This window comes from Macaca fascicularis, chromosome 16 (assembly GCF_037993035.2).
Source record: "Macaca fascicularis isolate 582-1 chromosome 16, T2T-MFA8v1.1".
In the NCBI taxonomy this organism is placed as follows: domain Eukaryota; kingdom Metazoa; phylum Chordata; class Mammalia; order Primates; family Cercopithecidae; genus Macaca; species Macaca fascicularis.
Window position 1 is genome coordinate 59027482 of NC_088390.1, and position 25643 is coordinate 59053124.

Consider the following 25643-nt stretch of genomic DNA (forward strand, 5'->3'; position numbering starts at 1 on the left):
GACATAGGGCACAGCCCCAGCTGGGACAGAAGTCATGGGTTCATGACCCAGCTCTGACCTTCCAGGCTGTGGGACTTCTGAGGCAGCTGCTGAGCCTGGAACCCAGGCCCTCCCCTGTTCTTAGACCCATGAGGACATGGAACATGGATGTTCTTCCTCTTTGAGGCCCCAGCCTGGTTCCTGACAAGCAGAAATCATTTGATGAAGACATAACTGTTACTGATAAACCCCAAGGCTTTAGAACCTCAACTGGCCAGACCTACTGGGTGGGAAATTCAAGAGGCCTGCTCGGGGCTGGGTGGCTGCTTTATATCTATCTGTTCTAATGACTGCCACGCCACAAGTCATCTGCAACCACTTACATGTCTACACCTCCAGAACCGCTCTGAATGTGGGTGCCCCATGCATCCCCTACTTGCCCAGTGTCTACCTCCCATGGTCATAGTCCCTTGAGACACACTTTCCAAGACCTCCTGCTACCAAGAGCTCTACCCGCCCCCCGCCCTGCCCCCAGCCACAGAGGGCACAGACTGAGCACAGATGGAACAGGTAAGTTTTATTTGGACTTTTAACTTGTTCAGAGAGCACAGGGGGCCCCACCTCCCCTCTCCAGGCCCCCTTCCCCATTTCCCCTACCTGGGGATGCTCAGGGTACAAAGACATGTCCTTGGCCCCTTCCCCGCCTGACACACCCCTTCACTCCCCTGCTCTATGGAGGGGAGGGGTGCAGGGAGGTGGGGCCTGGAAGAGTTGGATAAGAGCGGGACATGCGCTGTCGGTAGCGGCCACTGCTCCCCGCCCGGAGCTGAGACCTGGGAGAGGCGCGCAGTGGAGCGGGGTGGATTCATTGTGGGGTGGCAGGCTTTCGCCGTAGAAGGCTCCCCATCTCAGCCCTGGGGACCCCCTGGCCTCCTGCTTACCCGTCCTTCTGAGGGTACAACTCTGAGGTAGATTTCACAGAGGAAATGTAGGTGGGTGGGTGGAGTGTGGGAAGGGGTTAGCTCTTTTGAAGTTGATCTCCACAGCACCCTGGGCCCGTTCTCAGGTTCTGGCCTGGGAGGCAGGGGCTGGTGACACCCACCCAGCTAACAGAGGCTGAGTCACACAAGGGCTCCAGGGCACCTGTAGTGTCAGAGGCTCCAGTGGAGGGTTGAGGGGGCATCTGCCTTCACAATCTGTGCCTCAGTGCAGGGGCGTCAGGAGGGCATGGGTCTGGGAGGCTAGCAGACAGTCTCCTGGCCATAGGGGCATGGTGTAGGGCCTTGGCCCTCAGAGAAGACTCTTTATGCTAGATCTTCCCAGTCCTCCTGGATCCTCCTTCTCCTCTCCACCCCTCCCTATTCCCTAGAGTGGGCAGAACAGGGAAAGGAGGACAGGGCTGGCCTGTAGGGAATGGCAAGAAACAAGATATCTCCCTCCCCCAATGGGAGCCCATGCCATGAGCCCTAGGCTGGCCACAGGATGGAGGAACTGGGGTCAGTGCTCAGAGCAGGCTCTGAGACCCCAAAGACAGCCTGTGGATGCTCCCCAGACAGAGCCCCATCTGAAAAAGATGGACATTTGGGGAGGGGTGCAGGAGCTCCTGGAGTCCTCTAACACCTTCCCCCCACCCCAGGCCCAAGCACTAGACACCTTCTTGGATCCAACCCTGTTTAAGAACAGAAAGGCAGAAGGAGAGGCCTGGGAGAGGTATGCCATCCCCATCCCAGCCCAAGTCCCCACCTCCCAAGCAGAAACCAGGAGCATGGGGGAAGCCTCGACTGACCTCCCAGGAAGAGCCAGAGCTGAGTGGTGCCTGGACCAGGGAAGACGGCACGCACGTTGACTCGGTAGCAAGTGGAGGTATCTGGGGGTCGCAAGGGGCAGGGACCCCCCACGAAATTCATGCAGCATTCAAAGTGAGTGTTTGGGGGTGACAGGAGAGGACAGAGAAACAGCCAGTGGGTGGGGGTGGTGCCCTAGATCTTGCTGTTCTCCAGGTGGGAGTCAATGTGTTTGATGAGGGCATCATCCGGGTACCCGACAGGGAAACCCAGCTGGCAGAGGGGACAGCTGCGGATGTCGGAGCCCACCGTCTCCATCAGCAACTGTGGGGAGAGAAGGAAGTCACTTATGGTCCCCAGCCCCCACTCATGGTACCCACATCCCAGCCTGCCCTGTCCCAGGACCCAGGGCAGGGAGGGCTGTGGCATGCAGGAGGGGTTCAGCCACCCTTTCTTCAGCACCGTCCTCCCCCACACCAGCTCAGTGTCCACGCACTTGCCCAGGGACAGGGTCCCCAGGAGGCAGGTATGAGAGAGTCACTGCTCAGCTTGCCAGGGCATCTGTGGTAAGGAGGGAAACCAAGACCCAGACATGCCCCCAGAGTGACTAAGACACAGCTCCCGGATAACTCAAAGCAATGGACAATCCTAAACAAGGTACAACCCCAAAATAATTTTCTGTCTGGCTTTGGAGTATATTTTGGTCTTTCCAGGTTGCAATGGGTGGCTTTGACATTCAGGGAACTCATTATTTCAGTGAAACGATTGAGCCCTGAGATAGGCTTCTGTCTTTCAGGACTGACAGAAAAGGGCAAGCGCTCTGAGGCCTGAAGGAGGGAGCTGGATAAACAGGCCTGTTCGTGTGTTGGCTGGTGGCCTGCTATGGTCAGTAGCCACCATCACCATAGCCAATATAATAGCAAATGCTTGAGCCAGGCACTGTGCTGACTGCTTTAGGCTCACTGCCTGCTTCTTAAGAACCCTATAAGATAATCAGATACTATAATCATTTTTTTTTTTTTTTTTTTTTTTGAGACGGAGTCTTGCTCTGTCGCCCAGGCTGGAGTGCAGTGGCCGGATCTCAGCTCACTGCAAGCTCCGCCTCCCGGGTTCACGCCATTCTCCTGCCTCAGCCTCCCGAGTAGCTGGGACTACAGGCGCCCGCCACCTCGCCCGGCTAGTTTTTTGTATTTTTTAGTAGAGACGGGGTTTCACCGTGTTAGCCAGGATGGTCTCGATCTTCTGACCTCGTGATCCACCCGTCTCGGCCTCCCAAAGTGCTGGGATTACAGGCTTGAGCCACCGCGCCCGGCCGATACTATAATCATTATCCCCATTTTGCAGATGAGAATATTGAGGATCAGAAAGGATAAGTAACTTGCACAAGGTCCCACAGCTATTAAGTGCTGGGGTTCGGAATCAAAGGCAGAACTGTCACTCACTCCAAAGACCATATCCTCATCCAAGGAAATGAACGAAATCTTAATGGGGCAGGCCCCAATTTCTGGTGACAGATGACCTCGGGAAAAGGAGGTGAAGGGACCTAGACTGTGGCCCGGGGTTCAAGAAGGGTGAATAGTTTGTGCGCTGACACCCGAAAGGGGCAGGGCCCCCAACGGAGCGTGAAGCTCTGGGGTCTCAATCTCAAGGCCCGGTCCAAGGTGGGCGGAACGCGGGCGCCCCACTCACGTTGATGGACGGCCAGGACTGCGCGTGCTCGGCGTGGGCGTAGGCGGTGGCGGCTGGCGACTCGGGGATGGGGAAGCCCGCGCAGAAGGAGGCGCAGCGGATAGTGCCCACCTCCGGGCTGGGCGGGCTGGTGGGCACAGCCCACTCGTCCTCCTCCGACGGCTGCTTCTCGAAGCGCAGCCGGATGCCCTCGAAAGCGCGCCGCGGGCTGAGGGGCCTGCCGGGGCCGTAGAGCTCGCTGCCGTAGGCCCGGGGCTTGGGAAGCGTGGCCGCCTCGGCCTGCAGCCAGGGCGGGGAGGCGCCCATGTAGGCCGCGCCCTCCGCCAGCTCTGAGTAGCTGCGGCGGCCCTGGAAGCCGGCCTTCACGTGGTGGCTGGGCGGCTTGGCGTAGGCGCGCTCGGCCAGCGTCCTCTCGCCCGGCGGGGGCGGCGGCGGCGGCCGGGGCTGCGGGGCCGGGCAGCTGGGGGGCACCGGGGAACGGCGCTGCGGGCTGGGGGACTGGCACGGCGGCGGCACCGGCGAGCGGCGCTGCGGGACGGGCGACGGGCAGGAGGGCGAGGCCGGAGAGCGGCGCTGCTGCGGCGAGGGGCACGGGGGCACGGGAGAGCGGCGCTGGGGGACGGGGGACTGGCACGGGGGGCAAGGGGGAGCCGCTCGGGCAGGCGGGGAGGGGGAGGGGCACTGGGGGGCCGGCGAGTGGCGCTGTGACAGTGGCGAGTGCCTCTGGCCTGGAAAAGAAACCGGGACGGGGTCGGGGGACAAAAGTGCAGAGAGAAGACCTCAGAACTGGAGCGCCAGGGGCTTGCCCGGACCCATGCCCACCAACTCCAGGCCACACGAAAGGAAATAAAGGGTGGTTCCCAGAACCAAGATGGTTGCCATGGCTACCGGCTCCTTCCCGGGTCCCGCCGCAGCCTCCCCTGCCCTGCCCCATCTCACCGCCACTCCGGGCCTGCTCCTGCAACAGAGTCCTCAAGATTTTCCCCTGTAGGGAACTCAACTCCCGAAGCCGGCCCAGCTCCTCTGTCAGCTCCGTGTAGGCCAGCGCCAAATTCACCCTGAAGTCAGAGGGCAGTGGGGAAGACAAGAAGGGCAGTGAGTCTACCGTCCCAGCTGTGGAGGAAGAACTGGCTCTGCCCCAGCATCTCGCCCCACCATGCTCCCTCCCACCCGCAGGGTGCTCCTACCCCAACTGCAGAAATCCTCCCTACCTTTAAGGTCCAGCTCAAAAGCCACCTCTTCCAGGGAGCATGCTGAGACCCATTCCCTGGGCTAGGGCAGTGGTTCCCAGCCTAAGTGCAGGGACAGGGAGCAGAGAGATTCCAAATCCCTGAATCCCTGCGTGCATCAGGCACTGTCCGTGGCCTGAACACAGCTCATACAGGTATGTGTGAATGTTTTTCTAATCTGTGCAAAAGCTGTGATGATGAATTGAAGCATGGATTCATTAAAAAGCTGTACTGAATTTATAGTAGCTTCTGTCACTGTGAATTTTCTCAAGCAGTGCATACTAAAAGTGTTGTAAGTATAATCTGTGTACTGGGAGTGGGATCCATAAAGAGTCCTCACCTTTGAAAAGGTTGGGGACCCTGCTGCATAGAATAGCTCGTTCCATAAGTGAAGATGGTTTCCTGGCTGGTGGAGGTGCTAACTGATAAACTTAACCACAAGCCAACCCAATTCCATGTCCACTGCACCTGGCTCCACCTCAAAGCTGCCTCTGGGCTCTTTTCAGCCTTGCCCCTCCCAGGACCTCCTTGCTGTACAACTCCACCAAGGCCTTAACACTGAGATCTTTGTGAACAGTTGCTGTACACTGCACACTTGCAGGGAGTGCCAGTCACACCGGGCACTTCTCAAAGGCTGCCTTGTTCTAGAACTTTATGGGGAGTTCCTTGATGGTGAGGATTATGTCATTGTATTTATATTCCCAGCACCTTGTCCAGGGCGTGGAAACCAGCAGATGTTCAGTAAGTGGATAAGGCATTTGAGCCTCTCCCTCCATTTTTCTTTCTCCCTCCCTTTCTTCCTCCCTGCTTCCTGTTCAGGCATCTTGGGCACCCACCCTCATGGAGCTGGAACAGACTTGGCAAGGAACCTCACCCACTTCCTTTTCCCCTCCTTTCTAGGTCATTTGCAACCCAGAACCATGGAAGGTCATCACTCCACTGCTCTCTGCCTTCTCCCCCTGTGGCCTGCGCGGTCCCAGGAGCCCTCCCTGACCTTATGGGAGGCTCTGCCATGCCCTTGGGCCCTGCCTTCATCACTGTTCTGAGTGTGGACAGAGCTTTGAATCTCCCTGAAGGCAGAGATTTGGGTTTCTTTGGCTCTCCCCACCTCCAACTCCAGAAGGGACTCAGGAACTTAGTGGAAGCTGGAGCTGGGAGAAAATACCAGGTGTCACTCCACACAGATCTCCTCCCAGGGGAGGTCTTGTCCCAGGACAGAGAGGTCAAGGGGGCCCAAGTTCTAAAGCCTGGAGGGCCCTATCCCCATCCCATAGTGATGGACATGTGGATGGGAGAGTGTGAAGACAGGTGTGAGGCCAGGCTGATGAATGAGGAAAGGGGTGAATGAGCATAGGGGTGTGTGTGTGTGTGTGTGTGTGTGTGTGTGTGTGTGTGTGTGTGTGTGTCTAACCCTAAAGGAGAGGAGGGGAAGTCGTGAGGTTAGGGCTTCAGAGGGCAGGAAAAGAGAAGTGGAGAGGGCAGATGACTAGGCTCCCTGCTCCGCTCACTGGCTCTCTCTTACTAATCCTGGGGCCGAAACTGCCCCTCCCACAAGACTATTTTTAACCCATTTGGGCCAAAGCCAAATTACTGCAAATGGGCCAGGTCTCTGGGAGACAGCCTTCTTCTTAGGGAGGGAGAGTCCTTGCCACCCATCTGATGGTGAGCAGGGCTGGGCAGGCAGAGAGTCCTAGAAGCTGCTGCTGAGACCCTGCAGCCTCCATCCCATCACATCTCAGCCCTTGTTTTTGTTAAATGTGTCCTGTGCCCCCTCACCCTCAGCTCATGGGTCTGTGGGAAGAAACGGTGTCTCCCCGATCAGACTGGGAGGTCCAGGTATGTCCCACATCAAATTGGGGACTCCCTAAGGGAAGGCTCCCCCTCCAGACCGAGGACATCTGTGGGCAGGAGCTCTGTGTCCCCCATCAGACTGGGGGCTTTCGGAGGGCAGGATCATGCTATCTCCTTGACAGCAGGGGCAGGAGAGGGCTCTGGGCAGGGCACAGACAGTGTGTGGTCCTCTATCCACACAGCCAAAGCTTCTCTCCCCATCCACTTTCACTGCTGTATCTCAGGCGACAGATACAGGTCGTTGTCTTCACACCCCTCCTCAGAAATCTCACCTGCCACACTCAGTTCCCAGGCCCCTGTCACTCCCCTGCTTACCTCCCTCCCCTTGTCAGGAGCTACTCCAGTTTCTACCACCCAGCCCCTGGCATCCTTCTCACAGTGAAACAGACAGGGTGGCCAAAAATGGAAGGAAGAAGCCCCTGGCCCAGAATGCCCAGCCCTTCTCCCAGCTCTGCCCCCTGGGGCCTGAGGCAGGGGGGTTCTGTCCACTCAGAACTTCAGGCAACCCTCACAAAGACTGCTAAGTCCCATGCAAGGTGATTGACCTGACCTCCTCCTGATGCCCCATGGCCTTTTGGGACCTCCCCCTTCATTGAGTGTCTCTCTCCATCTCAAGATGCACAGGCCTGGGCCGCTGAAGATGCTAACGACCTGAATGACTCACTGAAAACACTGCCAATTCAGTGGAAAAAAAAATCTCAACTTCACAACACAACCAAGAGTTGCACACGTGCACCGAAATACACATTCCATTTCCTGGCTTCCTGGCCCACACCTGAGCGCTTTTTCACCATCATGACTCTTTGGGAAGAATGGGTCAGGTAAATGGCAGCAGATGGCTGCATTTGGATGCTGCTTTATTGCTTACATCATAGGAAAAAGTTCTGAGTCTTTCAGAACCTAGGAGGCACCCAGAGAGAAAAGAATCAGATGATCTGTATGAGTGCTCACCCCAGGCCAGGCACTCTGCTGAAAACTTTATTCATCTCCACAACAACCCTACGACATTGCGACTGTTACCTTCATTTTAGGGATGAGAAAACTGAGGCTTACAGAGGTTAAGTTACTTGACCAAAATCACAAAGCCTACTAGTAATGGAGTTGCTAGGATGGGAGCTCTGTCCCCTAGACTCCAAAGTCCAGGCTACTGACCATTATGCTATACTGTCCCCCAAAGAATCGGGAAGGAGGGGAGAGGAAAGGCAAGGCAGCAGCAGAAGGGAAAGACAAAGAGGAGGCGGGGGCTGGGGACATTGGCAGTGGCCTGGAAGCCCTGAGAATCACCACCCCTTCCTTGGGGGTGATAGGCACATGTGGAAATGGAAGATCAGAGCAATTAAGAGGCTGGCTCAAGGTCACAGAGTGGCAGTGGCACACAGCAGATTCAAACGCAGGTTCTTGGCACCTCAAGCTGGCAACTTCGGAGGTGCCAGAGAGCAAATGGCAGAGCTGGCATGAAGGAGGGCCCCCTGGGCTGCGAATATTCCATCCTTCACATCCTTTCATTCAGTCTTTCCACGAATAATTCACGGATCTCACACACTTTTCCAGAAACGATAATCATCATTGTACTGTTAAAGCAACTGAGATCAGTAAGGTCTGTGACCTAAGCGACCTCCTCTGTAAAAGGCCTCTTTCTGCCCAAACCAGCTGCAAGACACTTGAGATCTCGCATGCTCCGTGCTGCCCTGGAGCCAGGTGAGGATGCCTCAGGGTCAGAATTCAGGTTAGTGCAGTGTCACGGTGTCACGGCATTAGAGCTGGGGACGGCCTTGAGGACAGGATTAAAGGAGCCAGCGTCAGACTAGGAGTGGGGTTGATGTAGCACGTGGCCAAAATTATGGACAGAGTTGAGGGTCAGGATCAGGAATAGGGTTAGAGTCCGGGATGGGAGCAGTAAAAGGGTTAGGATTAGGGTTAGGTTTAGAGCTGTTCATCTGGTCAGCATCATCGTCTGATACAGAATTGGGAGGAAAACAGAAATCCAACCTTCCTGGGCCCTTCCATCCTTGCTTGAAGCTGCCCCCCGCTGCCCCAGCCCTCACCCCTGTGGGTGAATTTAGGGACCAAACTTTCCACCACCCACAGGCACACCCAGCATCAGTCTTCCCGCCCGACCCTCGGGGAGGGGACCACAGGCACCGGGCCGTGGAGCGGACTTGAGGTTGCGGGCCGGTGGGGAGGAGGAAGTTGCTTTGCAACAACCCAGTGCTCCACCACTTCCTTTCGGGTGCCTTGAGCCCCTTCACTCTCCTCGACCAGCTATGACTGGTGGGGTCCCCAAAGCCTGGCTCTTTGTGGCAGCCCCTGCCACCAATCCACCAGAGCTCCCAGGTCTAGAAAGCCGTCCCAGATGCAGCTGATTGGAGCAGCTCAGGGCTAGGCCTGGAAACCAGAGTTCCCACATAGGCGGGGTGCCCAGAGATCCCAGTTGGCCTAGGACTGTCCCGGTTCACACTAGTTGCCCCAGCATAATTATTAATAGTGCCCCCTTTCAGTTTCAAAAGTGATCCAGTCTGGTCAACAAATCACACAGTCGTCCCTCATATAAGGGCCTTCTACCTGAAGAAGAACCTGAACCAGAAACACGCCACCGAGGCGCCATCACCCCATCTGCTCAGGACCCACTTGGCATCTGCACTGAACTTCTTACTGAACTTCTCAGATTACTTCACTTCTCTGCACCTCAGTTTGCTCATCTGTAAAAGGGGGATGATACCTACATCGCGTTTGTGAGAATGAAATGAGATTTTGTAGGTAAATTGCTCACACAGTGTCTGGCATGGACCAAAAAAGTTCAGGGGAGTGCCTAGGAGACAAGTGGAGAAAGGGGGATACTTGCTTTGAGACTTTTCTTGGAGACACCAGCCTAGTGGCTTCAGTTTAAGGAGGGAAGATGGGCGTTTCCCATCGAGGAAGAGGGCGCGGGCACGAGCTGCCCCCGACCCTGCTGGCAGGCAAAGCACCAAGGACTAGGGCTGAAAGCCCACACATCCCTCAGACTCGCCTAGAGCCCTTCACCAGGCTCTGGGAGCCCCCGAGGCTGCAAGTGCTCAGGGGTTAACTCCGGTGAGTGCAGCGCGGGTGCCCTGGCCGAAGGAGACTTGAAAGAAAGGAAGTAGGGAGGGTGAGAAGCGTGAAGGGGGAGGCCCTGGGCCTGCTGGTTCTGGGGCATGAGGCTACGCTCAGGGTATGCGGGGGTCTCCGACTTCCGTCCTGACCCACCCCACGCTGCCCTTGACCTCCGTGCAGAGTTTCCATCCTCTCTCTCGAGTTCACACTTCTTCCCACCACTAACCGCAGCCCACGCAGAGGCTTGTGGGTGGAGAGAGGGGTGGGGGGGAGGTAGTGCGGAAAAGGGCCCGGGCTGCAGCGCTGAGCCCCCAGCGTTGGGAAGAAAGAAAGGCCTACAGTTTTTTCCTCATCGCCCATACTGAGTCCCCATCTTCTCCTAGATGGACCCTGCACAGATGAGCCCACCCTCACTGGGTCCTCATTCCCCTCACAGACCCCCTGTCCCCTCAGAGCCCTTATCCCCCTCAAGGAGTCCCCTCCTAATTTCCCCTCCCCCTCAGCATGGCCACAGCCTCCAAAAGGCCCCACTCTGGAACCCCAGGCTGGGGAGCTGGGCCCAGAGAGAAAGGGGCTGTGGGTGCTGCACCTCCCACCTGGGCTGCGACCCCCCCCAAGGGGTCTTCACCTCCCTGTGTATCCTCAGGAGCAGGGTGGGCTCTGCTCCCACTGCCTCCCTCATCACTGCCTTTGGCCTCTGCGTGACCCCCAGTGGCTGTTCCTCTGGGGCAATTTGTCTCCCTGGGCTCTGTCCCCAGGAGCTGGGCTAACCAAACCATGGGTTTCCCAGGGGGTCAGACCTGGAGGGGAGTAGTCTGGCTCAGTCTGATATGGGTGTCTCTTTGCGTGGGAACGTTAACGGCCAAAACTTGTGGGCCAGGGGCTGGGAAGAAAGGGACTGGGAAACCCTAGGGCTGGGGCTAGGACCCAGGGAAGGGAATCAATAGAGATGGGGATGGGGGCAGTTAACCTTGAGGACTCCCGCAATAAAACTGGCTGCCCTGGAGGTGTCTAGACCAAGACAGGGGGGCATACATACATACATACAGAATTCACCATACAGAAGACTCCTGCCTAAGAGTGGGCTGAACTCAGGAATTGTGTGTCCCCCTCCTCAGCCTTCACATCCTGGTCCTCCTCACCCCAATCACAGCACCAACCTGGGTCATCCAGCCTCGACACTCACTCCACTCCCGGAAAAGCCTACTTGTAAAATTCCGACCAGCCTGGAAAGTCAGGTGGAAACAGAAGGAAGAGGGGCGCTAGTGGGGGAAGAAATGCTGAAAGCAAGTGACTGAGGCTTCCTTGGGTGGGAGGACAGGGGAGGGAGCACTCGGGAAGCAGCCTATTACCAAAAGGAGCTGAGTTTATAAGAAAATAAAACTACCGGGGGAGTGAGGACTTCCTCTGAGAATTAACGCTTGCCAAACTAGGGCTGTCCAGAGATGCTCGCTCGGCCTGAAAGGAAGCGTGTGGCTGGGCAGCAGGGCCTGGCTGGCTCCAGATGCAGAGATCTGGGAGGCTGGAGGCAGAGCGGAATCAGAGGGAAGGAGGGGAGGAGCCAGGAGGTGGCCTCTGGTAAGCCTGTGGGGCCAGTCCCCAAGCAGAGCCCAGCTCCCTCCAGCCAAAGGGCCTGAGAAGGGCAGGCGCCTTGGGAGAGAGAGGGAAGGGGCTGCTCTTGTTAGAATGGGCAGCGTGGATGGTACGGCCTCCTAGTCCCTTATGGGGTGGGCTTCCTTTCACTCATAAAATACAACCTTGGCCCCTGGGAGCTACTGCCCCTTCTCTGCCTCTACCCACCGCCTCTCCTATCTCCCAGCATTGACTGGCCCCTGAGCCTGTGGAATCCAGAGAGGTAGAGTCCAAGTCAGTAAAGAAAGGTCCCTGGGATTCAAAGCCTGAAAAGCCAGACTCCAGCCCCACCAAAATGTCCTCCCTTGGAGTTCTACCAATTCAGGGAGATTCACTGCTGGTTTGATAAGAGGGGACTGGGTTCAGTGACCCACAAAGGGCCCTACAGCATGACTTCTGGGACAAGCTAGGATTGGAGAATGTGTGTGTGTGTGTGTGTGTGTGTGTGTGTTCCAGGTCTGGGCACATGGGCTACGATGGGCCCCAAGCCCCAGCCACAAGCTAGGGTGGACCCTCTCCACAAAGGCCTAGCCGAGGGGTCCCACCCACCAGTCCCACAAACTGCGTTCTCACCACCTCCCCAGCTATCACAGCTCCACCCAAGCCCTCACCCTAAGGTGGGGAGGTAGGCGAGGGGTATCCCCAGTTGGCCAGAGGCTGGGAGGAAGATGAGGAAGAAGCCTGCTGGGCAGGAGACCTCTGGAGCCCCGGAGCTGGGTATGCTGTGCGTTGGGGGGTTGGTTCCTGCCCCTCTCTGGGCCTCAGTCTTCTCCTCCAATTAGAGTAGGGAGTCTGTGCCACACAGCTCATCTTAGGGGAGAGGACTTAGGCGGAAAGAGGTTTGAGCTCTGTTTCTCAGAAAGTGGGAGAGGGTGAGTTCAGTGCGGATGTGGAAGGCACCAGGTTCCACTCTTGCCGGGTGGCTGCTCACTCCTCCCTTGCTGCCCAGTGCCCCCCTGGAGGCCCCAACACTGGGTCCCCCACCAACACAGCTCCCTTGCCACTCTCTGCTGCCCCCTTCTTGGTAGGATTCCAAGGGAGCACCTCAGCAGAGCAGATTCTAACTCCCCACCCCACGGCTGTGTGAACCCAAGGGAGCCTCTCCTGTCTCTAAGCGTCGGGCTTCTCTCTCCTGAGGTCAGCAGACAAGGCCTAACAAATCCCGAGAAACACCACCTCCCTCCTCCTCACTACGGAGGGCAGGGTGAACCCAACTCACTGGGCCTTGTCACTGCAATAGAAAATAGGGCCCTACGGAGGCCCAAAAGCTCAGCAGGGGACGTTACGCTGGACACAGCGACAAAGCAGCCGAGTGTCACTTAGCCCCAGCATCTCCAGAAGATACAGGCTTGGGCCCCAGAGGAAAGCAAAGGGAATGTCCCAGATCCCACTCAAGAACCACACCTCCCGGGAGTCGAGACCAGCCTGACCAACATGGAGAAACCCCATTTTCTACTAAAAATAAAATGAAAAAAATTAGTTGGGCGTGGTGGTGTATGCCTGTAATCCCAGCTACTCGGGAGGCTGAGGCAGGAGAGTTGCTTGAACCCGGGAAGCAGAGGTTGCGGCAAGCCAAGATCACACCACTGCACTCCAGCTTGGGCAAGAAGAGCGAAACTCTGTCTCCAAAAAAAAAAAAAAAAAAAAGAACCCCACCTCCTTCCTATGAAGGATGCACACAGAGCAACAGCAGCCCAGACACTACATCCCTGAGGGCTGGGTGGGGAGGTCTCCCAAACATTACGGAGGGACAAAAGGCAAACCTAGGCGACCCAGGGTTACCAATGTGACTTACTGATCGTCCCCAACTCTTTTCACCCATGCCATGTCCCGCTCCGACTGGTTGGAGGCCAGATCCTAAGGAAGAAGATGGAGAGGTCAGAGCCCAAGCTCACCCCTGCCAGGGCCCTTCTCTACCGTTCCCTGGGCCAGTCTGCACACAGTGGGAAAGGTCCAGCCCTGGACCTCCAGAAGCTATTCCAGGTCCCTGCATTTACCTGGGCCCGGGTCTCCTGCAGCTGCTTCAGCTCCCCCTGCAGCCGCTCACACTCTGCCTGAAGCTGCTCCTCCCGGAGCTGAGCCCCCCGGGCCTCTCCCTGCGCTGCCTCCAAAGCCTCTTCTAGCCGCCGCCGCTCCAGGTCACTCACACTGGGTGTGGGGCCCGGCCAGCCTGCTGTCGGTGGACAGGACAACGTCAGGTGGGCTCAGCTGCCTCCTCCAGCTCCCAGAGCCACACAGAGTGAAACAGGGGAGGATGCAGCATGGAGGATTCAAGAGAGAAGCCAGGACAGCTAGCCAAGGAGGCATGACCGCGACAAGGGCAGCGAGGAAAGATGGGCTGAGCCGCATTTCTAATCTTCCTGGAGGCCAGGAAAAAAACAAGATGGGCTCTTGAAGGCTTTACTGGCCAGACTCAAGTCTAGAGCTTCTGCAGGGGCCTCTCCTAGTCACAGCCAGAGAAGGGGCAGGGGGACTCTGGGTGGGGGCGCCCTCTGCTGGCAGGCGCAGGAATTGCAACGAGGTGGTCAGGAATGCCCGAGTTAGAAGGGGAGAGATTAGGGTAACAGTGCTGTGAGGTGAGGGGACAGCAGGTAAGGGAGGATGGGGTGATTATGGAGAAATAGATTATATTACAAATGGGATGGTAAGTAAGCGGGAGGTGTCTAGGAATGCTGAAATGGGGGTTGGGGACTAGGAGGTGAGTAAGTTGGGGTCACGGAGATCTCACCATGACTCAAGCCAGATCCCCCTCTCAGTGCCAGGTAGTGCAGGTCCAAATCAGCGCAGGGCGGCGCGGGGGCTGGCGGCGGGCTCAGGTTAGAGAAGGCTGCATCCCGGAGGCCTTGCTGTTGCCGCAGCTGCTGCTCCAAACCACAGATCTGGCGCAGGTGCGTCTCCACCAGGGCCCTCTGGAGAGAGAGACAGAGGTGAGGGTCTGTACAGGCCCAGGACTTCCCCATGTCTGGAGAGTCATCACCCCAAACTACAGCAGAGGCCCCAAATCACATGTCCCAAGCCCACTCTCCAAGTGGCCGTGAGTGTGAAGTCTCGTCTCAGCCACCTCAATGCAGCTGTTGAGGGCTGTTGCCCCTGGCTAGGTCAAGTTAATGCCCCTGCTCTGTCATTAACACACAGGGACACTTAAAAGAACACTCAGCCCCCCTGTTTGGAGGCCAATCCCCCTCAGGAGCATCAGAACTTCCATTTGCATACGTGACAAGAGCTTCCGGGCTTCACACACCTGTTCCATAAAATGCGGATAACAGTCCCATATTCATCTCTTAGGGTTGTTTTGAGATTTAAAATGAGCTAGTGTATGCCAGGTGAAAAGAACAGTGCCTGGCACACCCTGAGTGCCACATAAATATCTGTGATTATGAAGGCAAAGCATCTATATATGAATGCCCCATCACCCTCACTACAGCCTGGTGAGGGTGTTAATATTTGCCCCACTTTTCAGAGGAGGGATAGAGGCTAAGTGACTTAACTGAGGTCATGGCTTGGGGTTGGCTGAGACCATGTCTCCTGATTTTTTTTTTTTTTTTTTTTTGGAGACAGGGTCTGGCTCTGTCACCCCAGCTGGAGTGCAGTGGCTCGATCTTGGCTCACCAAAGCTTCCACCTCCTGGGCTAAAGTGATTCTCCCACCTCAGCTCCCTGAGCAGCTGGGACCACAAGCGTGCACCACCACGCCTGGCTAACTTCTTTTTTGTATTTTTTTGTAGAGATAGGGTTTTGCTATGTTGCCCAGGCTGATCTCAAACTCCCTGACCTCTCAAAGTGCTGGGATTAGAGCCATGAGCCACCATGCCTGGCCTGTCTCTTGATTTTGACCTGCTCATCAGCACAGCCACACCCTGACTCAGAAGCACACCCAAGCACAGGCCCATTCTAGCAGTCACACACTCCTGGTCACCTCTGCTCTCACCCTCACAGCCTCCCGGGGCAGTGCTCATGGGCACAGGGTCACTCCAGCGTGATAGCCAGGCATACACACAGAAACAGAGATTCTCACAGGGCCACTGCATGGCCAGGATGCACACAGTCACTGCAACATGGATAGCACACGCAGTCTCCCTCACAAGGGCAAACGGGCGGGCACTCACAGATATACATGAACACAAGCAGGGCACATACAAGTGGTGTGTGACACATGGGATTGCACACTGTCACAGGCTGGAATCCTCACACACAGAACTAAATGCACACATGCACACACACAACCAGCACAATCCAACGCGACATCCTCAAGCACCCCTGGCTCCCCAGGCCTCACCATCTCCCCAAGCTCCGTCTCCAAGTCGCTCTTCTCCACGCAGAGTTTCTCATAGGCCTGGATCATCTCTCCAAGCTGTTCTTCCTGCTCCTTGTTCTTCTGTAACTGGATGAGGCCCAGAGGGCCCCACCACAGGGTCAGTCCCACACTGGACTTGGGGCTGGGAAGCTCACTGCACCTCCCCACCCCCACTCCCAGCACCCTACGGAGGTGTAGGAGCAGCTGCAGCTGGTCTTAGGGAGGACCTGGACATCTCTAATCAAAGGGGCAGAGGCCAGATCCTGGGGGGTGTGGAGGGAAGGGTATCAGAAACAGACTGGAGCAAGATGCTCAGGGGGTGCGCCCAGCCTGGGAGGCTCACCTCGTGCTGGAACTGGTTGAGCCGTTGCTGCAGGCTGACCTTCTCCACCTCCAGCAGGGAGCCATCCTTGATTTCATACAGAGAAAAGCCATGCTCCTCTCCAAAGTCACTGATCAGTGGGTACTGCGGGTGGGGTAGGGCTTCAGGAGAGTGGGTTCCCGGGTGCCCAGCCCAGGCCTCAGCCTGGCTGTGCCCCCAACCCCACAACCTGCCTCAGACCCTTGACCCTCCTTCTCCTTGGCTAGTGGGATCCCAATTCCCATGGGCCTGCAGCCATCTCCCACCCACCAGATCTGTTTTAGATCCCAGATCCAGCCCTTCCGAAGCCGACAGGAGACAGTCGGCATCCAGAAGAGCCACGTCTCTCATGGGAGACCCTCAAGTTCCCAAGAGTCTGCACAGTGACCCCTCTTTTGAATCCCTGGTATCTGCCAGATTCCCAGTACCCCTCCCCACCCCACACACACTGTCAGGCGCGCCCTCCTCTCCAAGGTCTGACCTTGATCTCGTAGACTTTGAGGCGGCGTCGGAGGGTGGCGTTCTCCCTCTCCAGGCCCCCCAGCCTTTCCTTGATGTCTCCGTAAGCCGTGATGAGGGCAAAGTGGGAGGCAGAGCACATGTCGTCCCCAAGCGAGGGGTCTCCGGGACCGTCTAGCCACACTTCACTGGGCCCCAGGGCCTCCTGCGTCAGTATGCTGATGTCGTCCTCGAACATGGACTCCATGGCGAGGGCCGGGCCACGGCCCACACAGGGCCTCCTGGGAGAGCAGGAGCAACCGTGGACAGGGCCGTCTGTCTAGGGTTTGTCCCTGGTACCCCTCTCCCTGGCTCTGCACGCCCTGGGGCCGGCTGAAATGCAATTCAAAAGCTTCCTGCCCCAAGCTCAGCGGGGACTCCCATGGCCCCTTCCCAGACTCCTCAGCCCCATCCTCTCTGCCGCCTTGGGGAAAACGGACTGGAACCAGGTGAGGACCCCGCTGCCAGGGTGTTGACAAGTAGGGACAAGTAAACCAGGCCGGCAGCAGGGACAGGCTCCTGCCAGAACCCAGGGAGACCTGTGGATGGGAGAGGGCTGCCTTTCCAGCCGGGCCGGGCCCAGTCCTTAGCGCTTCTCCACCCCAGGCCTTACTTCCCCAAATACCTCGCCGCAAAGCTCCTTAGCCTGGGCCTCTGGCACCCCAGCTCCTCCCCAAAGAAGGCCCAGAGCTGCGCGAGGGTCGGCCCCTCCACAGTCGGCACGCCCTCGGCTGCACCCCCGCCCAACTTCCCCACTTCCTCCCGCAGGATCCCAGAGTTCAGGAAAAGGAAGCGCCTCCCCCGGGCGCACCGGGGTTGTGGCAGCCGTCCAGGACCCCTTGGCCCCTGACCTGGGACCCACAGGAAGTCCTTGGCTGAGTGTCACGGGGCGCAAACTGGGGAAGGGGGCCCAGGTGGAGGGGGACGCGAACGAATTCCCAAGGCCGTCTCAGGGTGCCTGCGCGCCGGGAAATGGGGAACCCTACGAGGGGGCAGGAATGACTCAGGCTCCCGAAAGCAGGAGTAGGCAGTGAGGGGGTGCGTGTGTACTTCTCGCGGGCCTGGTTATGAATGTGTGTCTGGGGTTGGCGTGTGGGGAGAGTGTGCGTCTGTGAATGAGTGTAGGTGTGTCAGTCAATGAGTGCCTTCAGGGTCTCAGGGGCGTCGGGACGGAGTGGGGCAGCGGTCGGGAGGCTGGTGTGTGTGCACGCGTGCGTGAGCGCGTGGGCAGGGTGGCACGTTGGGGCCGCGTGTCACGTGAGACGCGAGGGGACTGTCCGAGGTGTGTGCGCGCGCTGAAGCGTGTGTGCGCCCCGGAGAGGGGGCTCGGCGGGGAGCTGTGAGTTCAGACAGCGGGGCCCCCAGATCTGGCTGCAGGAGCTTGGGATGCAAAGGGCTCCGGCGCAAGCTCCAATTCAATCCCCCGCCATCCCCCGCCACCCACAGGCCCATCTAAGTGCCAGGGAAACGCGAGTGACTGGGTCTGAGTAAGGAGTGTGTGCGCGCGTTTGTAAGGCCGGCCCCACCTTTAACCCTCTCCTTCCCACGCCATCCCCTCCCCCCAGCTCCGCGCGCCAGCGCTCACACCCCCAGACCCCTGCCCGCCCCGCTGCGCCCACACCCCTAGCGGGGCTCTGTCCCCGAGGCCGCCCCACAAATGCCTCTTTCCTCCGCATTCCTCTCTGGGCCCAGCGCCCGGATGAGCGCAATGGAAGGGGGCTGGGGAAGGGGTGCGTGCCTCGGTCGGCCCGGGCCCCTCCTGCGGCTCCTTTAAGAGCCGCCCTTTAAACCCCTTTCGCTCGGCCGACAGAAATTGTCGCCCCTCCCCTCTCGGGGACCGAGACCACTCAGCCCCCTTCCCCACAGCCGGCCGGGCCCGGGGCCCCCGGACACCCTCTCGGGGCCGGGGAAGGGGCTCCGGGGGTGGAGCGGCCTGAGAAGCGGCGGCGGAGGGGGACGCGAGGGGATGCGGCCGGCCGACGCCGGACCCTTTCCCTCCCAGCCATCCCGTGCGGCTGCCAGCAGCTCTCCCGCCGCCTCCTCCTGCCCACCCCGCGACCCCCGAGGCCCGACCCGGGCGCCGCTCCCCTCCCCCCGCCCTCGCCCCAGCCGGGGACTCACAGCTGCTGCCGGTTCCTGCTTGTAATCGCAGCTTACCCCCTCCGCCTGCTCCCTCCCCAAACGGGCACCAGTGCCCCCACCCCCCTGGCACCGCGCTCTGCTCCTCGCCCTGTCGCCGCCGCCGGGTCTCTCCCCACCCCCCACCCCTCCCCCCAACCCCCTCCCTCCCGCCCGCCCCGCTCCTCCTCCGCTGCCGCCGCCGCCGCCTCCGCCTCCTCCCCGGCTGCTCCGGGTTTCTCCAGCTGGGAAGGCGCCCTGGACCCCGCCGCTGCCACCACCACGTGGTGACGGGCGGCGGCCCCCACGGTGCGGCCCCTCCTGGCAGCGCGCCCGGAGCCCACCGGCTCCCTGTGGCGCCCGCAGCCCGCGCTGGCGCCCCCTCCCCGACGCCTCCCGGCGCAGTGTGGCGTGGTGGCGTGTGTTGGGGGCGTCTGCGGTCAGTGCAGGGGCCGGGCTGGTGCTTTGGTTGTTTTGGTTGTTTAGTTATGGGCTGTATATTTGGGGAGGAAACGGGGCTGTTTATTTGGATTTTTTTTAATTTTTATTTTTTTATCTTTGCGCTTTTGAGAAGGAAATCATTAGACCTACTCTTCGTTGTTCCTGGAAAAAGGGGCATTGCTGCGATAAATACATTGAACATAGGGTACAGAGAGATTAGAGTCAAAGCTGTCACTTCTTTGGAAGTGAGAGTGAACTAAGGAGGTCAAAGGTTCATTCATGAAGAAGGACAGCCATCCCCCTTCCCACACACCACTCCCCGGCCACCCTCAAGTACCCACAGGTCAGGGAAATGAAGAAACAACAGATTTCACCCTGTCCACAAAGATTATTTGAGCACCTGCCAAACTCCCGGGCAAGAGAAACAAGTTTTTTGCTACTTTCCTGCTGTGTGACCTTGGGCAAGTTACCTTAACCTTTCTAAGCTGGAGATCATGCCCCACCTAAGCACTCTCATGGAGGAAGAATGGAAATCAGAACTAAATACAGCAGCCTGCGAATGCTCAGGAAGTGTTAACGAGTCATTTTGAGTATTGTCTGGTGGATTAAACAATGTGGACAGAGGCATGGTCAGCCTAGCTGCAGGTAGGGAATGATCAGGGGAATGTGGAGGACTCTGGCTAAAGAGCATCCTCTGTGGACAGGGAGGCAAAGCCCGGAAGCAGGGGATAAGCTGGGCGGGGGCTTTTGGCAGATTCAGGCTTTAACTGTGAAGACTGCTGGGAACCTGAGCCTACCTTTTTGGATCCTGAGGTGGTGTGGGGGGTGGGAATCTCCCAGGGGAAGGATGGAAGGAAAAGGCTTCTTGCTCTCTCTGAGCTTTGAAAAGCAGCAGTTGCCATCTTTCCTCACTGCTGGGAGAAAATTGGACTGAGAGGTGAGCTTCTACCAGGAGAGCCAGCCAGAGCTCTAGACTTGTTCTCTTCATAGAAGGGGGGATTCTCAGTGGCTTCGTTCCTCCTCCTCCTGCTGGGTTCCCTTTCAGTCTTTCCTGCCAGCACCAGCTCCCTTTTGTAGTCCAGAACAGGAAGGCAGGTCAGCCACTTGTTCTCTGAGGCACTAGCTTTCTCTGAGCCATGTGGGATGACCCCTCTACCCTTTAGATATGAAGGCAAACCAGTGGGGACATCTGTCACCCCACTAATCCCAAGGGCGAGGCAGATATTCCTTTCCCTAACACTCCCCAAGATCTCTTCTGAAGCAAGGGACCAGGCAAAAGATTGGTGGCTAGGCTAGGGGGTGTAGGGTTTTCTCTGGGACCCTCAGTGATCTTGGACTTGGCCACAAACAGGACCCATGAGACCAACTGGCAAGCTCTCCCTCACTGGAAAAGGTAATGGGTCCCAGGACCCTCTAAGCACACACTCTCTGGGATGAGTCGTCAGCCCCTGCTGCTGCTTGGATGCTCAGGGCCTAATTGAGTCACCTGGCGGGGTGCAGCCAAATGGTTCTATCCTTGGTTCTAGGTGATTGGTAGCAAAAGTTCAATAGAGATTAGGCCTGGTTTAGGTGCCCTAAAATCCTCCCCCTCCTCCGGTCTGGACCTGATCTCACTGCATTCTCCATTTCTAGTTCTGCTGCTCATACCAGGCAGTTCTGAGAGCAGGGATTACCATTTTTGTATTCTAACGTGCCCTGAGGGTTGGTACCTGCTCATTGTATATTTATTCCGCAAAGATTTCTTGAACATGTATTATGTGCTGCTGGGTACTGAGAATACAGTGCTGAATATGTCTCTGACAGGTATACGTGTCTCTTGCTCTCGTGGAACTTGCAGTATGGTAGAGAAGTCAGAAAAATAAAAAGACGAATAAGTAAAACCACTAGAAATTGTGACAAAGGGCCAGGCACAGTGGCTCATGCCTGTAATCCCAGAACTTTGGGGGGCCGAGGCAGGCGGATCACCTGAGGTCAGGGCTTTGAGACCAGCCTGACCAACATGGTGAAACCCGTCTCTACTAAAAATGCAAAAGTTACCCAGGCATGATAGTGGGTCCCTGTAGTCCCAGCTACTTGGGAGGCTGAAGCAGAAGAATTGCTTGAACCCAGGAGGTGGAGGTTGCAGTGAGCTGAGATGACCCCATTGCACTCCAGCCCGGGCAACAAGAGTGAAACTCCGTCTCAAAAAAAAAAAGAAAGAAAGAGATTGTGATAAAAGATAAAAAAGAAACACCAAGGGGCAGCGCTAGAGAAGAATGGGAGGGTGGGATCTGCTTCACAGTATTCAGAGAAGGTCTCTTTGATGAGCTCTTATGGTTTTTTTGTTGTTTGTTTTTTTTTTTTTTTAAAGACAGGGTCTTGCTCTGGCCCCCAGGCTGGAGTGCAGTGGTGCGATTTTGGCTCACTGCAGCTTCACCCTCCTGGGCTCAGGTGATCCTCCCACCTCAGTCTCCAGGCGTGGTGGCTTGCACCTCAGCTGGGACTACAGGCGCATGCCACACGCCCGGCTAATTTTTGTATTTTTTGTAGAGACAAGGTTTCACCATGTTGCCCAGGCTGTTCTTGAACTCCTGGGTTCAAACCATCCACCTGCCTCGGCCTCCCAAAGTGCTGTGATTACAGGCATGAGCCACCGCACCTGGCTAAGCTAAATCTTAAAAGAGTAAGAAAGTATATTCTTTGTTGAATGAGTAAATAAATGAGGCAGTGTGACTTAGGACTAACTACTTCACTTTTCTAGGCCTGTTTCCTCATCTGAGAAAGCTAAACATTGCTCTGAATCCCTTTTAAGAGCCCCTGATATTGGCAGGGCTCATCATGGTGGAGACAATAATAGGGGGTATAGTGAAGGGGATTGGAGCCACGGTGGGAGGAGAGTGGGGAAAGTGGTGGACGGTGATCAGGCGTGAGTTGTAAAACATTTCTAAATGGTCTTCACAGGCGTGGTAACAGAAGACCCACCTCCAATCGTTAAGGTAGGAGAGACAGTGCAAAGGCAGGTCCCCAGAGCTGGCCCTGCCAGTGTTTCCTCCTTGGAAACCACCAGGGAGAGACTCTCCCACTCCCATGACTCTTGCTCTGGAGAAAGACTTTGTCTTTCCTGTCCCATTATTGCCTGAAAAGAGTAGGAGGAGGTGACATTAGCAGCCAGTTAAAGAGGCTGAATCAAAATAAAACCCAGATGACTCAAATGGAACCCTGGCGGGCAGGAAAATTGATTAACCCCATGTGACAATGCAGGATCTGGGTGCCACCTTCGCCCTCCAGTTCCAGACCCTAGAAAATGGGCCATTGACCATGCAAGCATCCTAGAACTCCAACTGTAGCTGCAGGTGTTCCATCAGATTGGAGGGTAGGGCAGTGGTAGAAAGACATTCCTTCACCATGTCCCCAAATTCCTGTGGAGGTAATGCAGAGCCTCTAATTGAATTAGTAGGGTTTGGGAGGGAATAGAGTGTTTTGTTTTTGTTTTCTTTTTATTTGAGACGGAGTTTCGCTCTTGTTGCCCAGGCATAACCTCTGCCTCCTGGGTCCAAGTGACTCTCCTGCCTCAGCCTCCCGAGTTGCTGGGATTACAGGCCTGTGCCACCACGCCTGGCTAATTTTGTATTTTTTGTAGAGACGGGGTTTCTCCATGTTGGTAAGGCTGGTCTCGAACTCCCAACCTCAGGTGATCTGCCCGCCTCGGGCTCCCAAAGTGCTGGGATTACAGGCATGAGCCACCACGCCCAGATTTTTTTTTTTTTTAATAATTCCGTATGTACTTCATTTTTATCCACAGCCATGTTCTTTTCTGCTGTCTCCCAAACAATTTTTTAAAAAGTTACATTGAATTATTGAATATTGACTATTTCTTATCCATCAGAATGTGAGCTCCACAGGAAGATTTTGTTTGCTTAGTTCACTGCTATATCCCCATTGTCTCCTGGCACGTAAACAGTTGTTTGGTAAGTGCAGTAGCGCAATCACATCTCACTGCAGACTTGATCGCCTGGGCCCAAGTGATCCTCCTGCCTCATCCTCCCACCACACCTGGGTAATGTGTTTTTTTGTTTTCACTTTTGTTTTGAGACGGAGTTTCGCTCTTGTCGCCCAGGCTGGAGTACAATGGCGCGATCTCAGCTCACCACAACCTCCACCTCCCAGGTTCAAGTGATTCTCTTGCCTTGGCCTCCTGAGTAGCTGGGATTATAGGCATGCGCCATCACGCCCGGCTAATTTTGTATTTTTAGTAGAGACGGGGTTTCACCATGTTGGTCAGGCCTGTCTCAAACTCCTGACCTCAGGTGATCCACCTGCCTTGGCCTCCCAAAGTGCTGGGATTACAGGCGTGAGTCACTGCACCGGGCCTTTTTTTTTTTTTTTGAGACAGAATCTCGCTTTGTTGCTCAGGCTAGAGTGCAGTGGCGCGATCCTGACTCACTGCAACCTCCGCCTCCTGGGTTCAAGTGATTTTTCTGCCTCAGCCTCCTGAGTAGCTGGGACTACAGGCATACACCACCATGTCCAGCTAATTTTTGTATTATTAGTAGAGGCAGGATTTCACCATGTTGACCAGGCTGGTCTCAAACTCCTGATCTCAGATGATCCGCCCGCCTCGGCCTCCCAAAGTGCTGGGATTACAGGTGTGAGCTACCACACCCAGCCTAATGTTTTTTATTATTTGTAGAGACAAGGTCTCCCTATGTTGTCCAGGTTGATCTCCAACTCCTAGGCACAACCGATCCTCCCACCTCGGCCTCCCAAAGTGCTGGGATTACAAGCATACACAGTGCCTGGCCAGTAGTAGTTGACTGGTTAATCAATGTGAGTTCAAGGTCCTGTGCTAAAAACTTTGTATGTATTATCTTTCATCAGGATCCCTGTTTTACAGGAGGAAATCGAAAATCAGAAGAGGTGGAGAATTTGCCCAAGGTCATACTCAAGACTGAAATATTTTGAAGGGCAATGCCCAGAACATAGCAGGCATTGCTCATTGCTATGAAGAGCTTATTCACACAGAGCCATTTGTGAACTCTTTCCTTTGGAAATGGTGACAGGCTGCCCCTCTGCATCCAGAGCTAATGCTATATGCCAAAGCTGAGATGTACTTTCCTTTCAGACAAAAAGGTACATTTCACACTGAGGACAGCTCAGCTTAGTAACCTGTGGCCAAGGAGCACCTGGGAGAGGGAACAGCTCAGGCTTTGAAGGCCTCCTGCCTGTGCTGTGCATGGGATCAGCTGACGGAGCTGGGGTAATTCAGATGTGGAGCTTACTCAGCAGCCTAGTGGCCTTTTTGGCCACAGAGCACCAACAACCACCCCTCCCCCAGCCCTGGTTCCCAAAAGCTTCCAGCTTAAAGAAAACGGAGCAGAAGTGCAGGGAGATGGTTTGGTTCAAACTCCAATCAGGAGGGAAGCTGATCACACACATATTCAAACTCCAATTAGGAGAGAAGCTGATCTCACACACATATACACTCAATTAAGTCTGGTAGTTGCCAAAGGTTAATAATGGAACTTATTATAGACTTAAGACAAAATGGCTTTGCTATTGAATTCCAAAATCTCTTCAACCAGGGTTCTCTCTGATTAATAACTGTAAGCTCATTTACAACACTGGCACACAACGTAGGCTAGACGTATAAACCTGGAAGGTCAGCATTGCTTGCTAGCCTGTATGACTTTGGGCAAGGTTCTTAGCCTGTTCCCATTTCCTCCTGTAAAATGGGACTAAAATGGTGCCTTCCTTACAGTGTTGATAAAGTTTATTACTCTATGAAAGATACTTATAGGCCTAGCATCTTGTAAGTACCTAAAAAGAACATCATGTAAATAATGACTAACTATTCACTAATCCTGTTCCCATTCCATCAGTTAATCCAAGGTTGAGAAGTCAGCCTGAAGTCATCCAGCAGATAAGACCTAGAAGTCTTCTGTGGCCCTGCCCTTCAGAGGTTTCTGGATGCTCTGCCCTTCAAAGGCTAAGTGATGCCATCACAGGAACTCTGTGAACTCTATGTCATTAGTTCAACAAATATTTGTCAAAAGTCTACTGTATGTCAGGCACTCTCTCAGCTGAGCATACTAAAAGACAGCCAAGGTCACTGCATTAGGGAACTTATGTTATAGTGGGAGAAACTGGCAACAAATAACGAAATTGAAATATATTTTTTGGTAGTGCTGGGAAGGGAATAGATGGCATATCTTAAGTATGTGCAACATGGACCTTTGTTTTTTATCACTAAGAGGCTCACAGCATCTGTCCAGGGCAAATGTGTAAAGCCTTGATTTGACAGACCTGGCTCTGAATTCTGGCTCTAAGTGACCTTGGTCTGATGAGTCAATCTTTCTGCCCTTCCTTCCTCATCAGTAAAACAGGAATACTAAGGTTGTTGTACAAATTAAAACATAAAACCTGTGTTTACCATTTTTCACTTTAGGTGGGCCAAGCTGGGACCTTGGAGGCCAGGTGGAACTGCAGGCTTGCACTGTATGTTTCTGAATGTTTGTTTTGGGACCAGGTATATGGTAATGGGGTTTCTTGTGGGAGCAGTTGCTCCTTCTCTGCCATTTGATGAACTAATTGCATTCTTTGCTCAAATCTCACCTTCAGTGGAGAAATGTTCTCAGTGAATCATTGCTGTTCAGGACTTAATGCAGTCTGGTAAGAATTTAAGTTACTCTCTCTAACTCAGTAACCTCCAAATTGGAT

General features: G+C 55.6%; 1 protein-coding gene and 1 long non-coding RNA gene across 9 annotated transcripts; one reads left to right on the forward strand and one right to left on the reverse strand.

The window, feature by feature from the left end:
- Nucleotides 1–541: 541 nt before the first annotated feature.
- TBKBP1 (TBK1 binding protein 1) lies at nt 542–18641 on the reverse strand. 8 transcript variants are annotated; one of them, XM_074019421.1, is made up of 10 exons: nt 18510–18641; nt 16372–16630; nt 15873–15995; nt 15512–15610; nt 13965–14145; nt 13234–13406; nt 13032–13093; nt 4392–4510; nt 3453–4180; nt 542–2087 (listed from the first exon to the last, which is right to left on the reverse strand). In XM_074019421.1, exons 2-10 carry the CDS (start codon nt 16594–16596, stop codon nt 1959–1961), a joined length of 1839 nt encoding a protein of 612 aa, XP_073875522.1. In that variant the 5' UTR covers nt 16597–16630; nt 18510–18641; the 3' UTR covers nt 542–1958. The 8 variants fall into 8 exon arrangements, with proteins under 8 accessions (XP_073875522.1, XP_065387506.1, XP_065387505.1 ...); XM_065531434.2 differs by having other exon boundaries at nt 13234–13409; XM_065531433.2 differs by having other exon boundaries at nt 15512–15616.
- On the forward strand, nt 11881–12373 carry LOC135967687 (uncharacterized). Its single transcript, XR_010581857.2, has 2 exons — nt 11881–11953; nt 12265–12373. It is a non-coding gene; the product is annotated as an uncharacterized lncRNA (long non-coding RNA).
- Nucleotides 18642–25643: the final 7002 nt, after the last annotated feature.

Bases quoted from the DNA above. Each gene is read 5' to 3' on its own strand.
- TBKBP1 (XM_045374909.3), bottom strand. From the start codon at position 16,596: ATGGAGTCCATGTTCGAGGACGACATCAGCATACTGACGCAGGAGGCC. The intron at 13,410-13,964 runs GTGAGATCTCCG...GTCCACCGACAG, and splicing joins GGGATCTGGCTTGAGTCATG to CAGGCTGGCCGGGCCCCACA. The intron at 4,181-4,391 runs GTGAGATGGGGC...TTTCTTTTCCAG, and splicing joins GGAGCAGGCCCGGAGTGGCG to GCCAGAGGCACTCGCCACTG.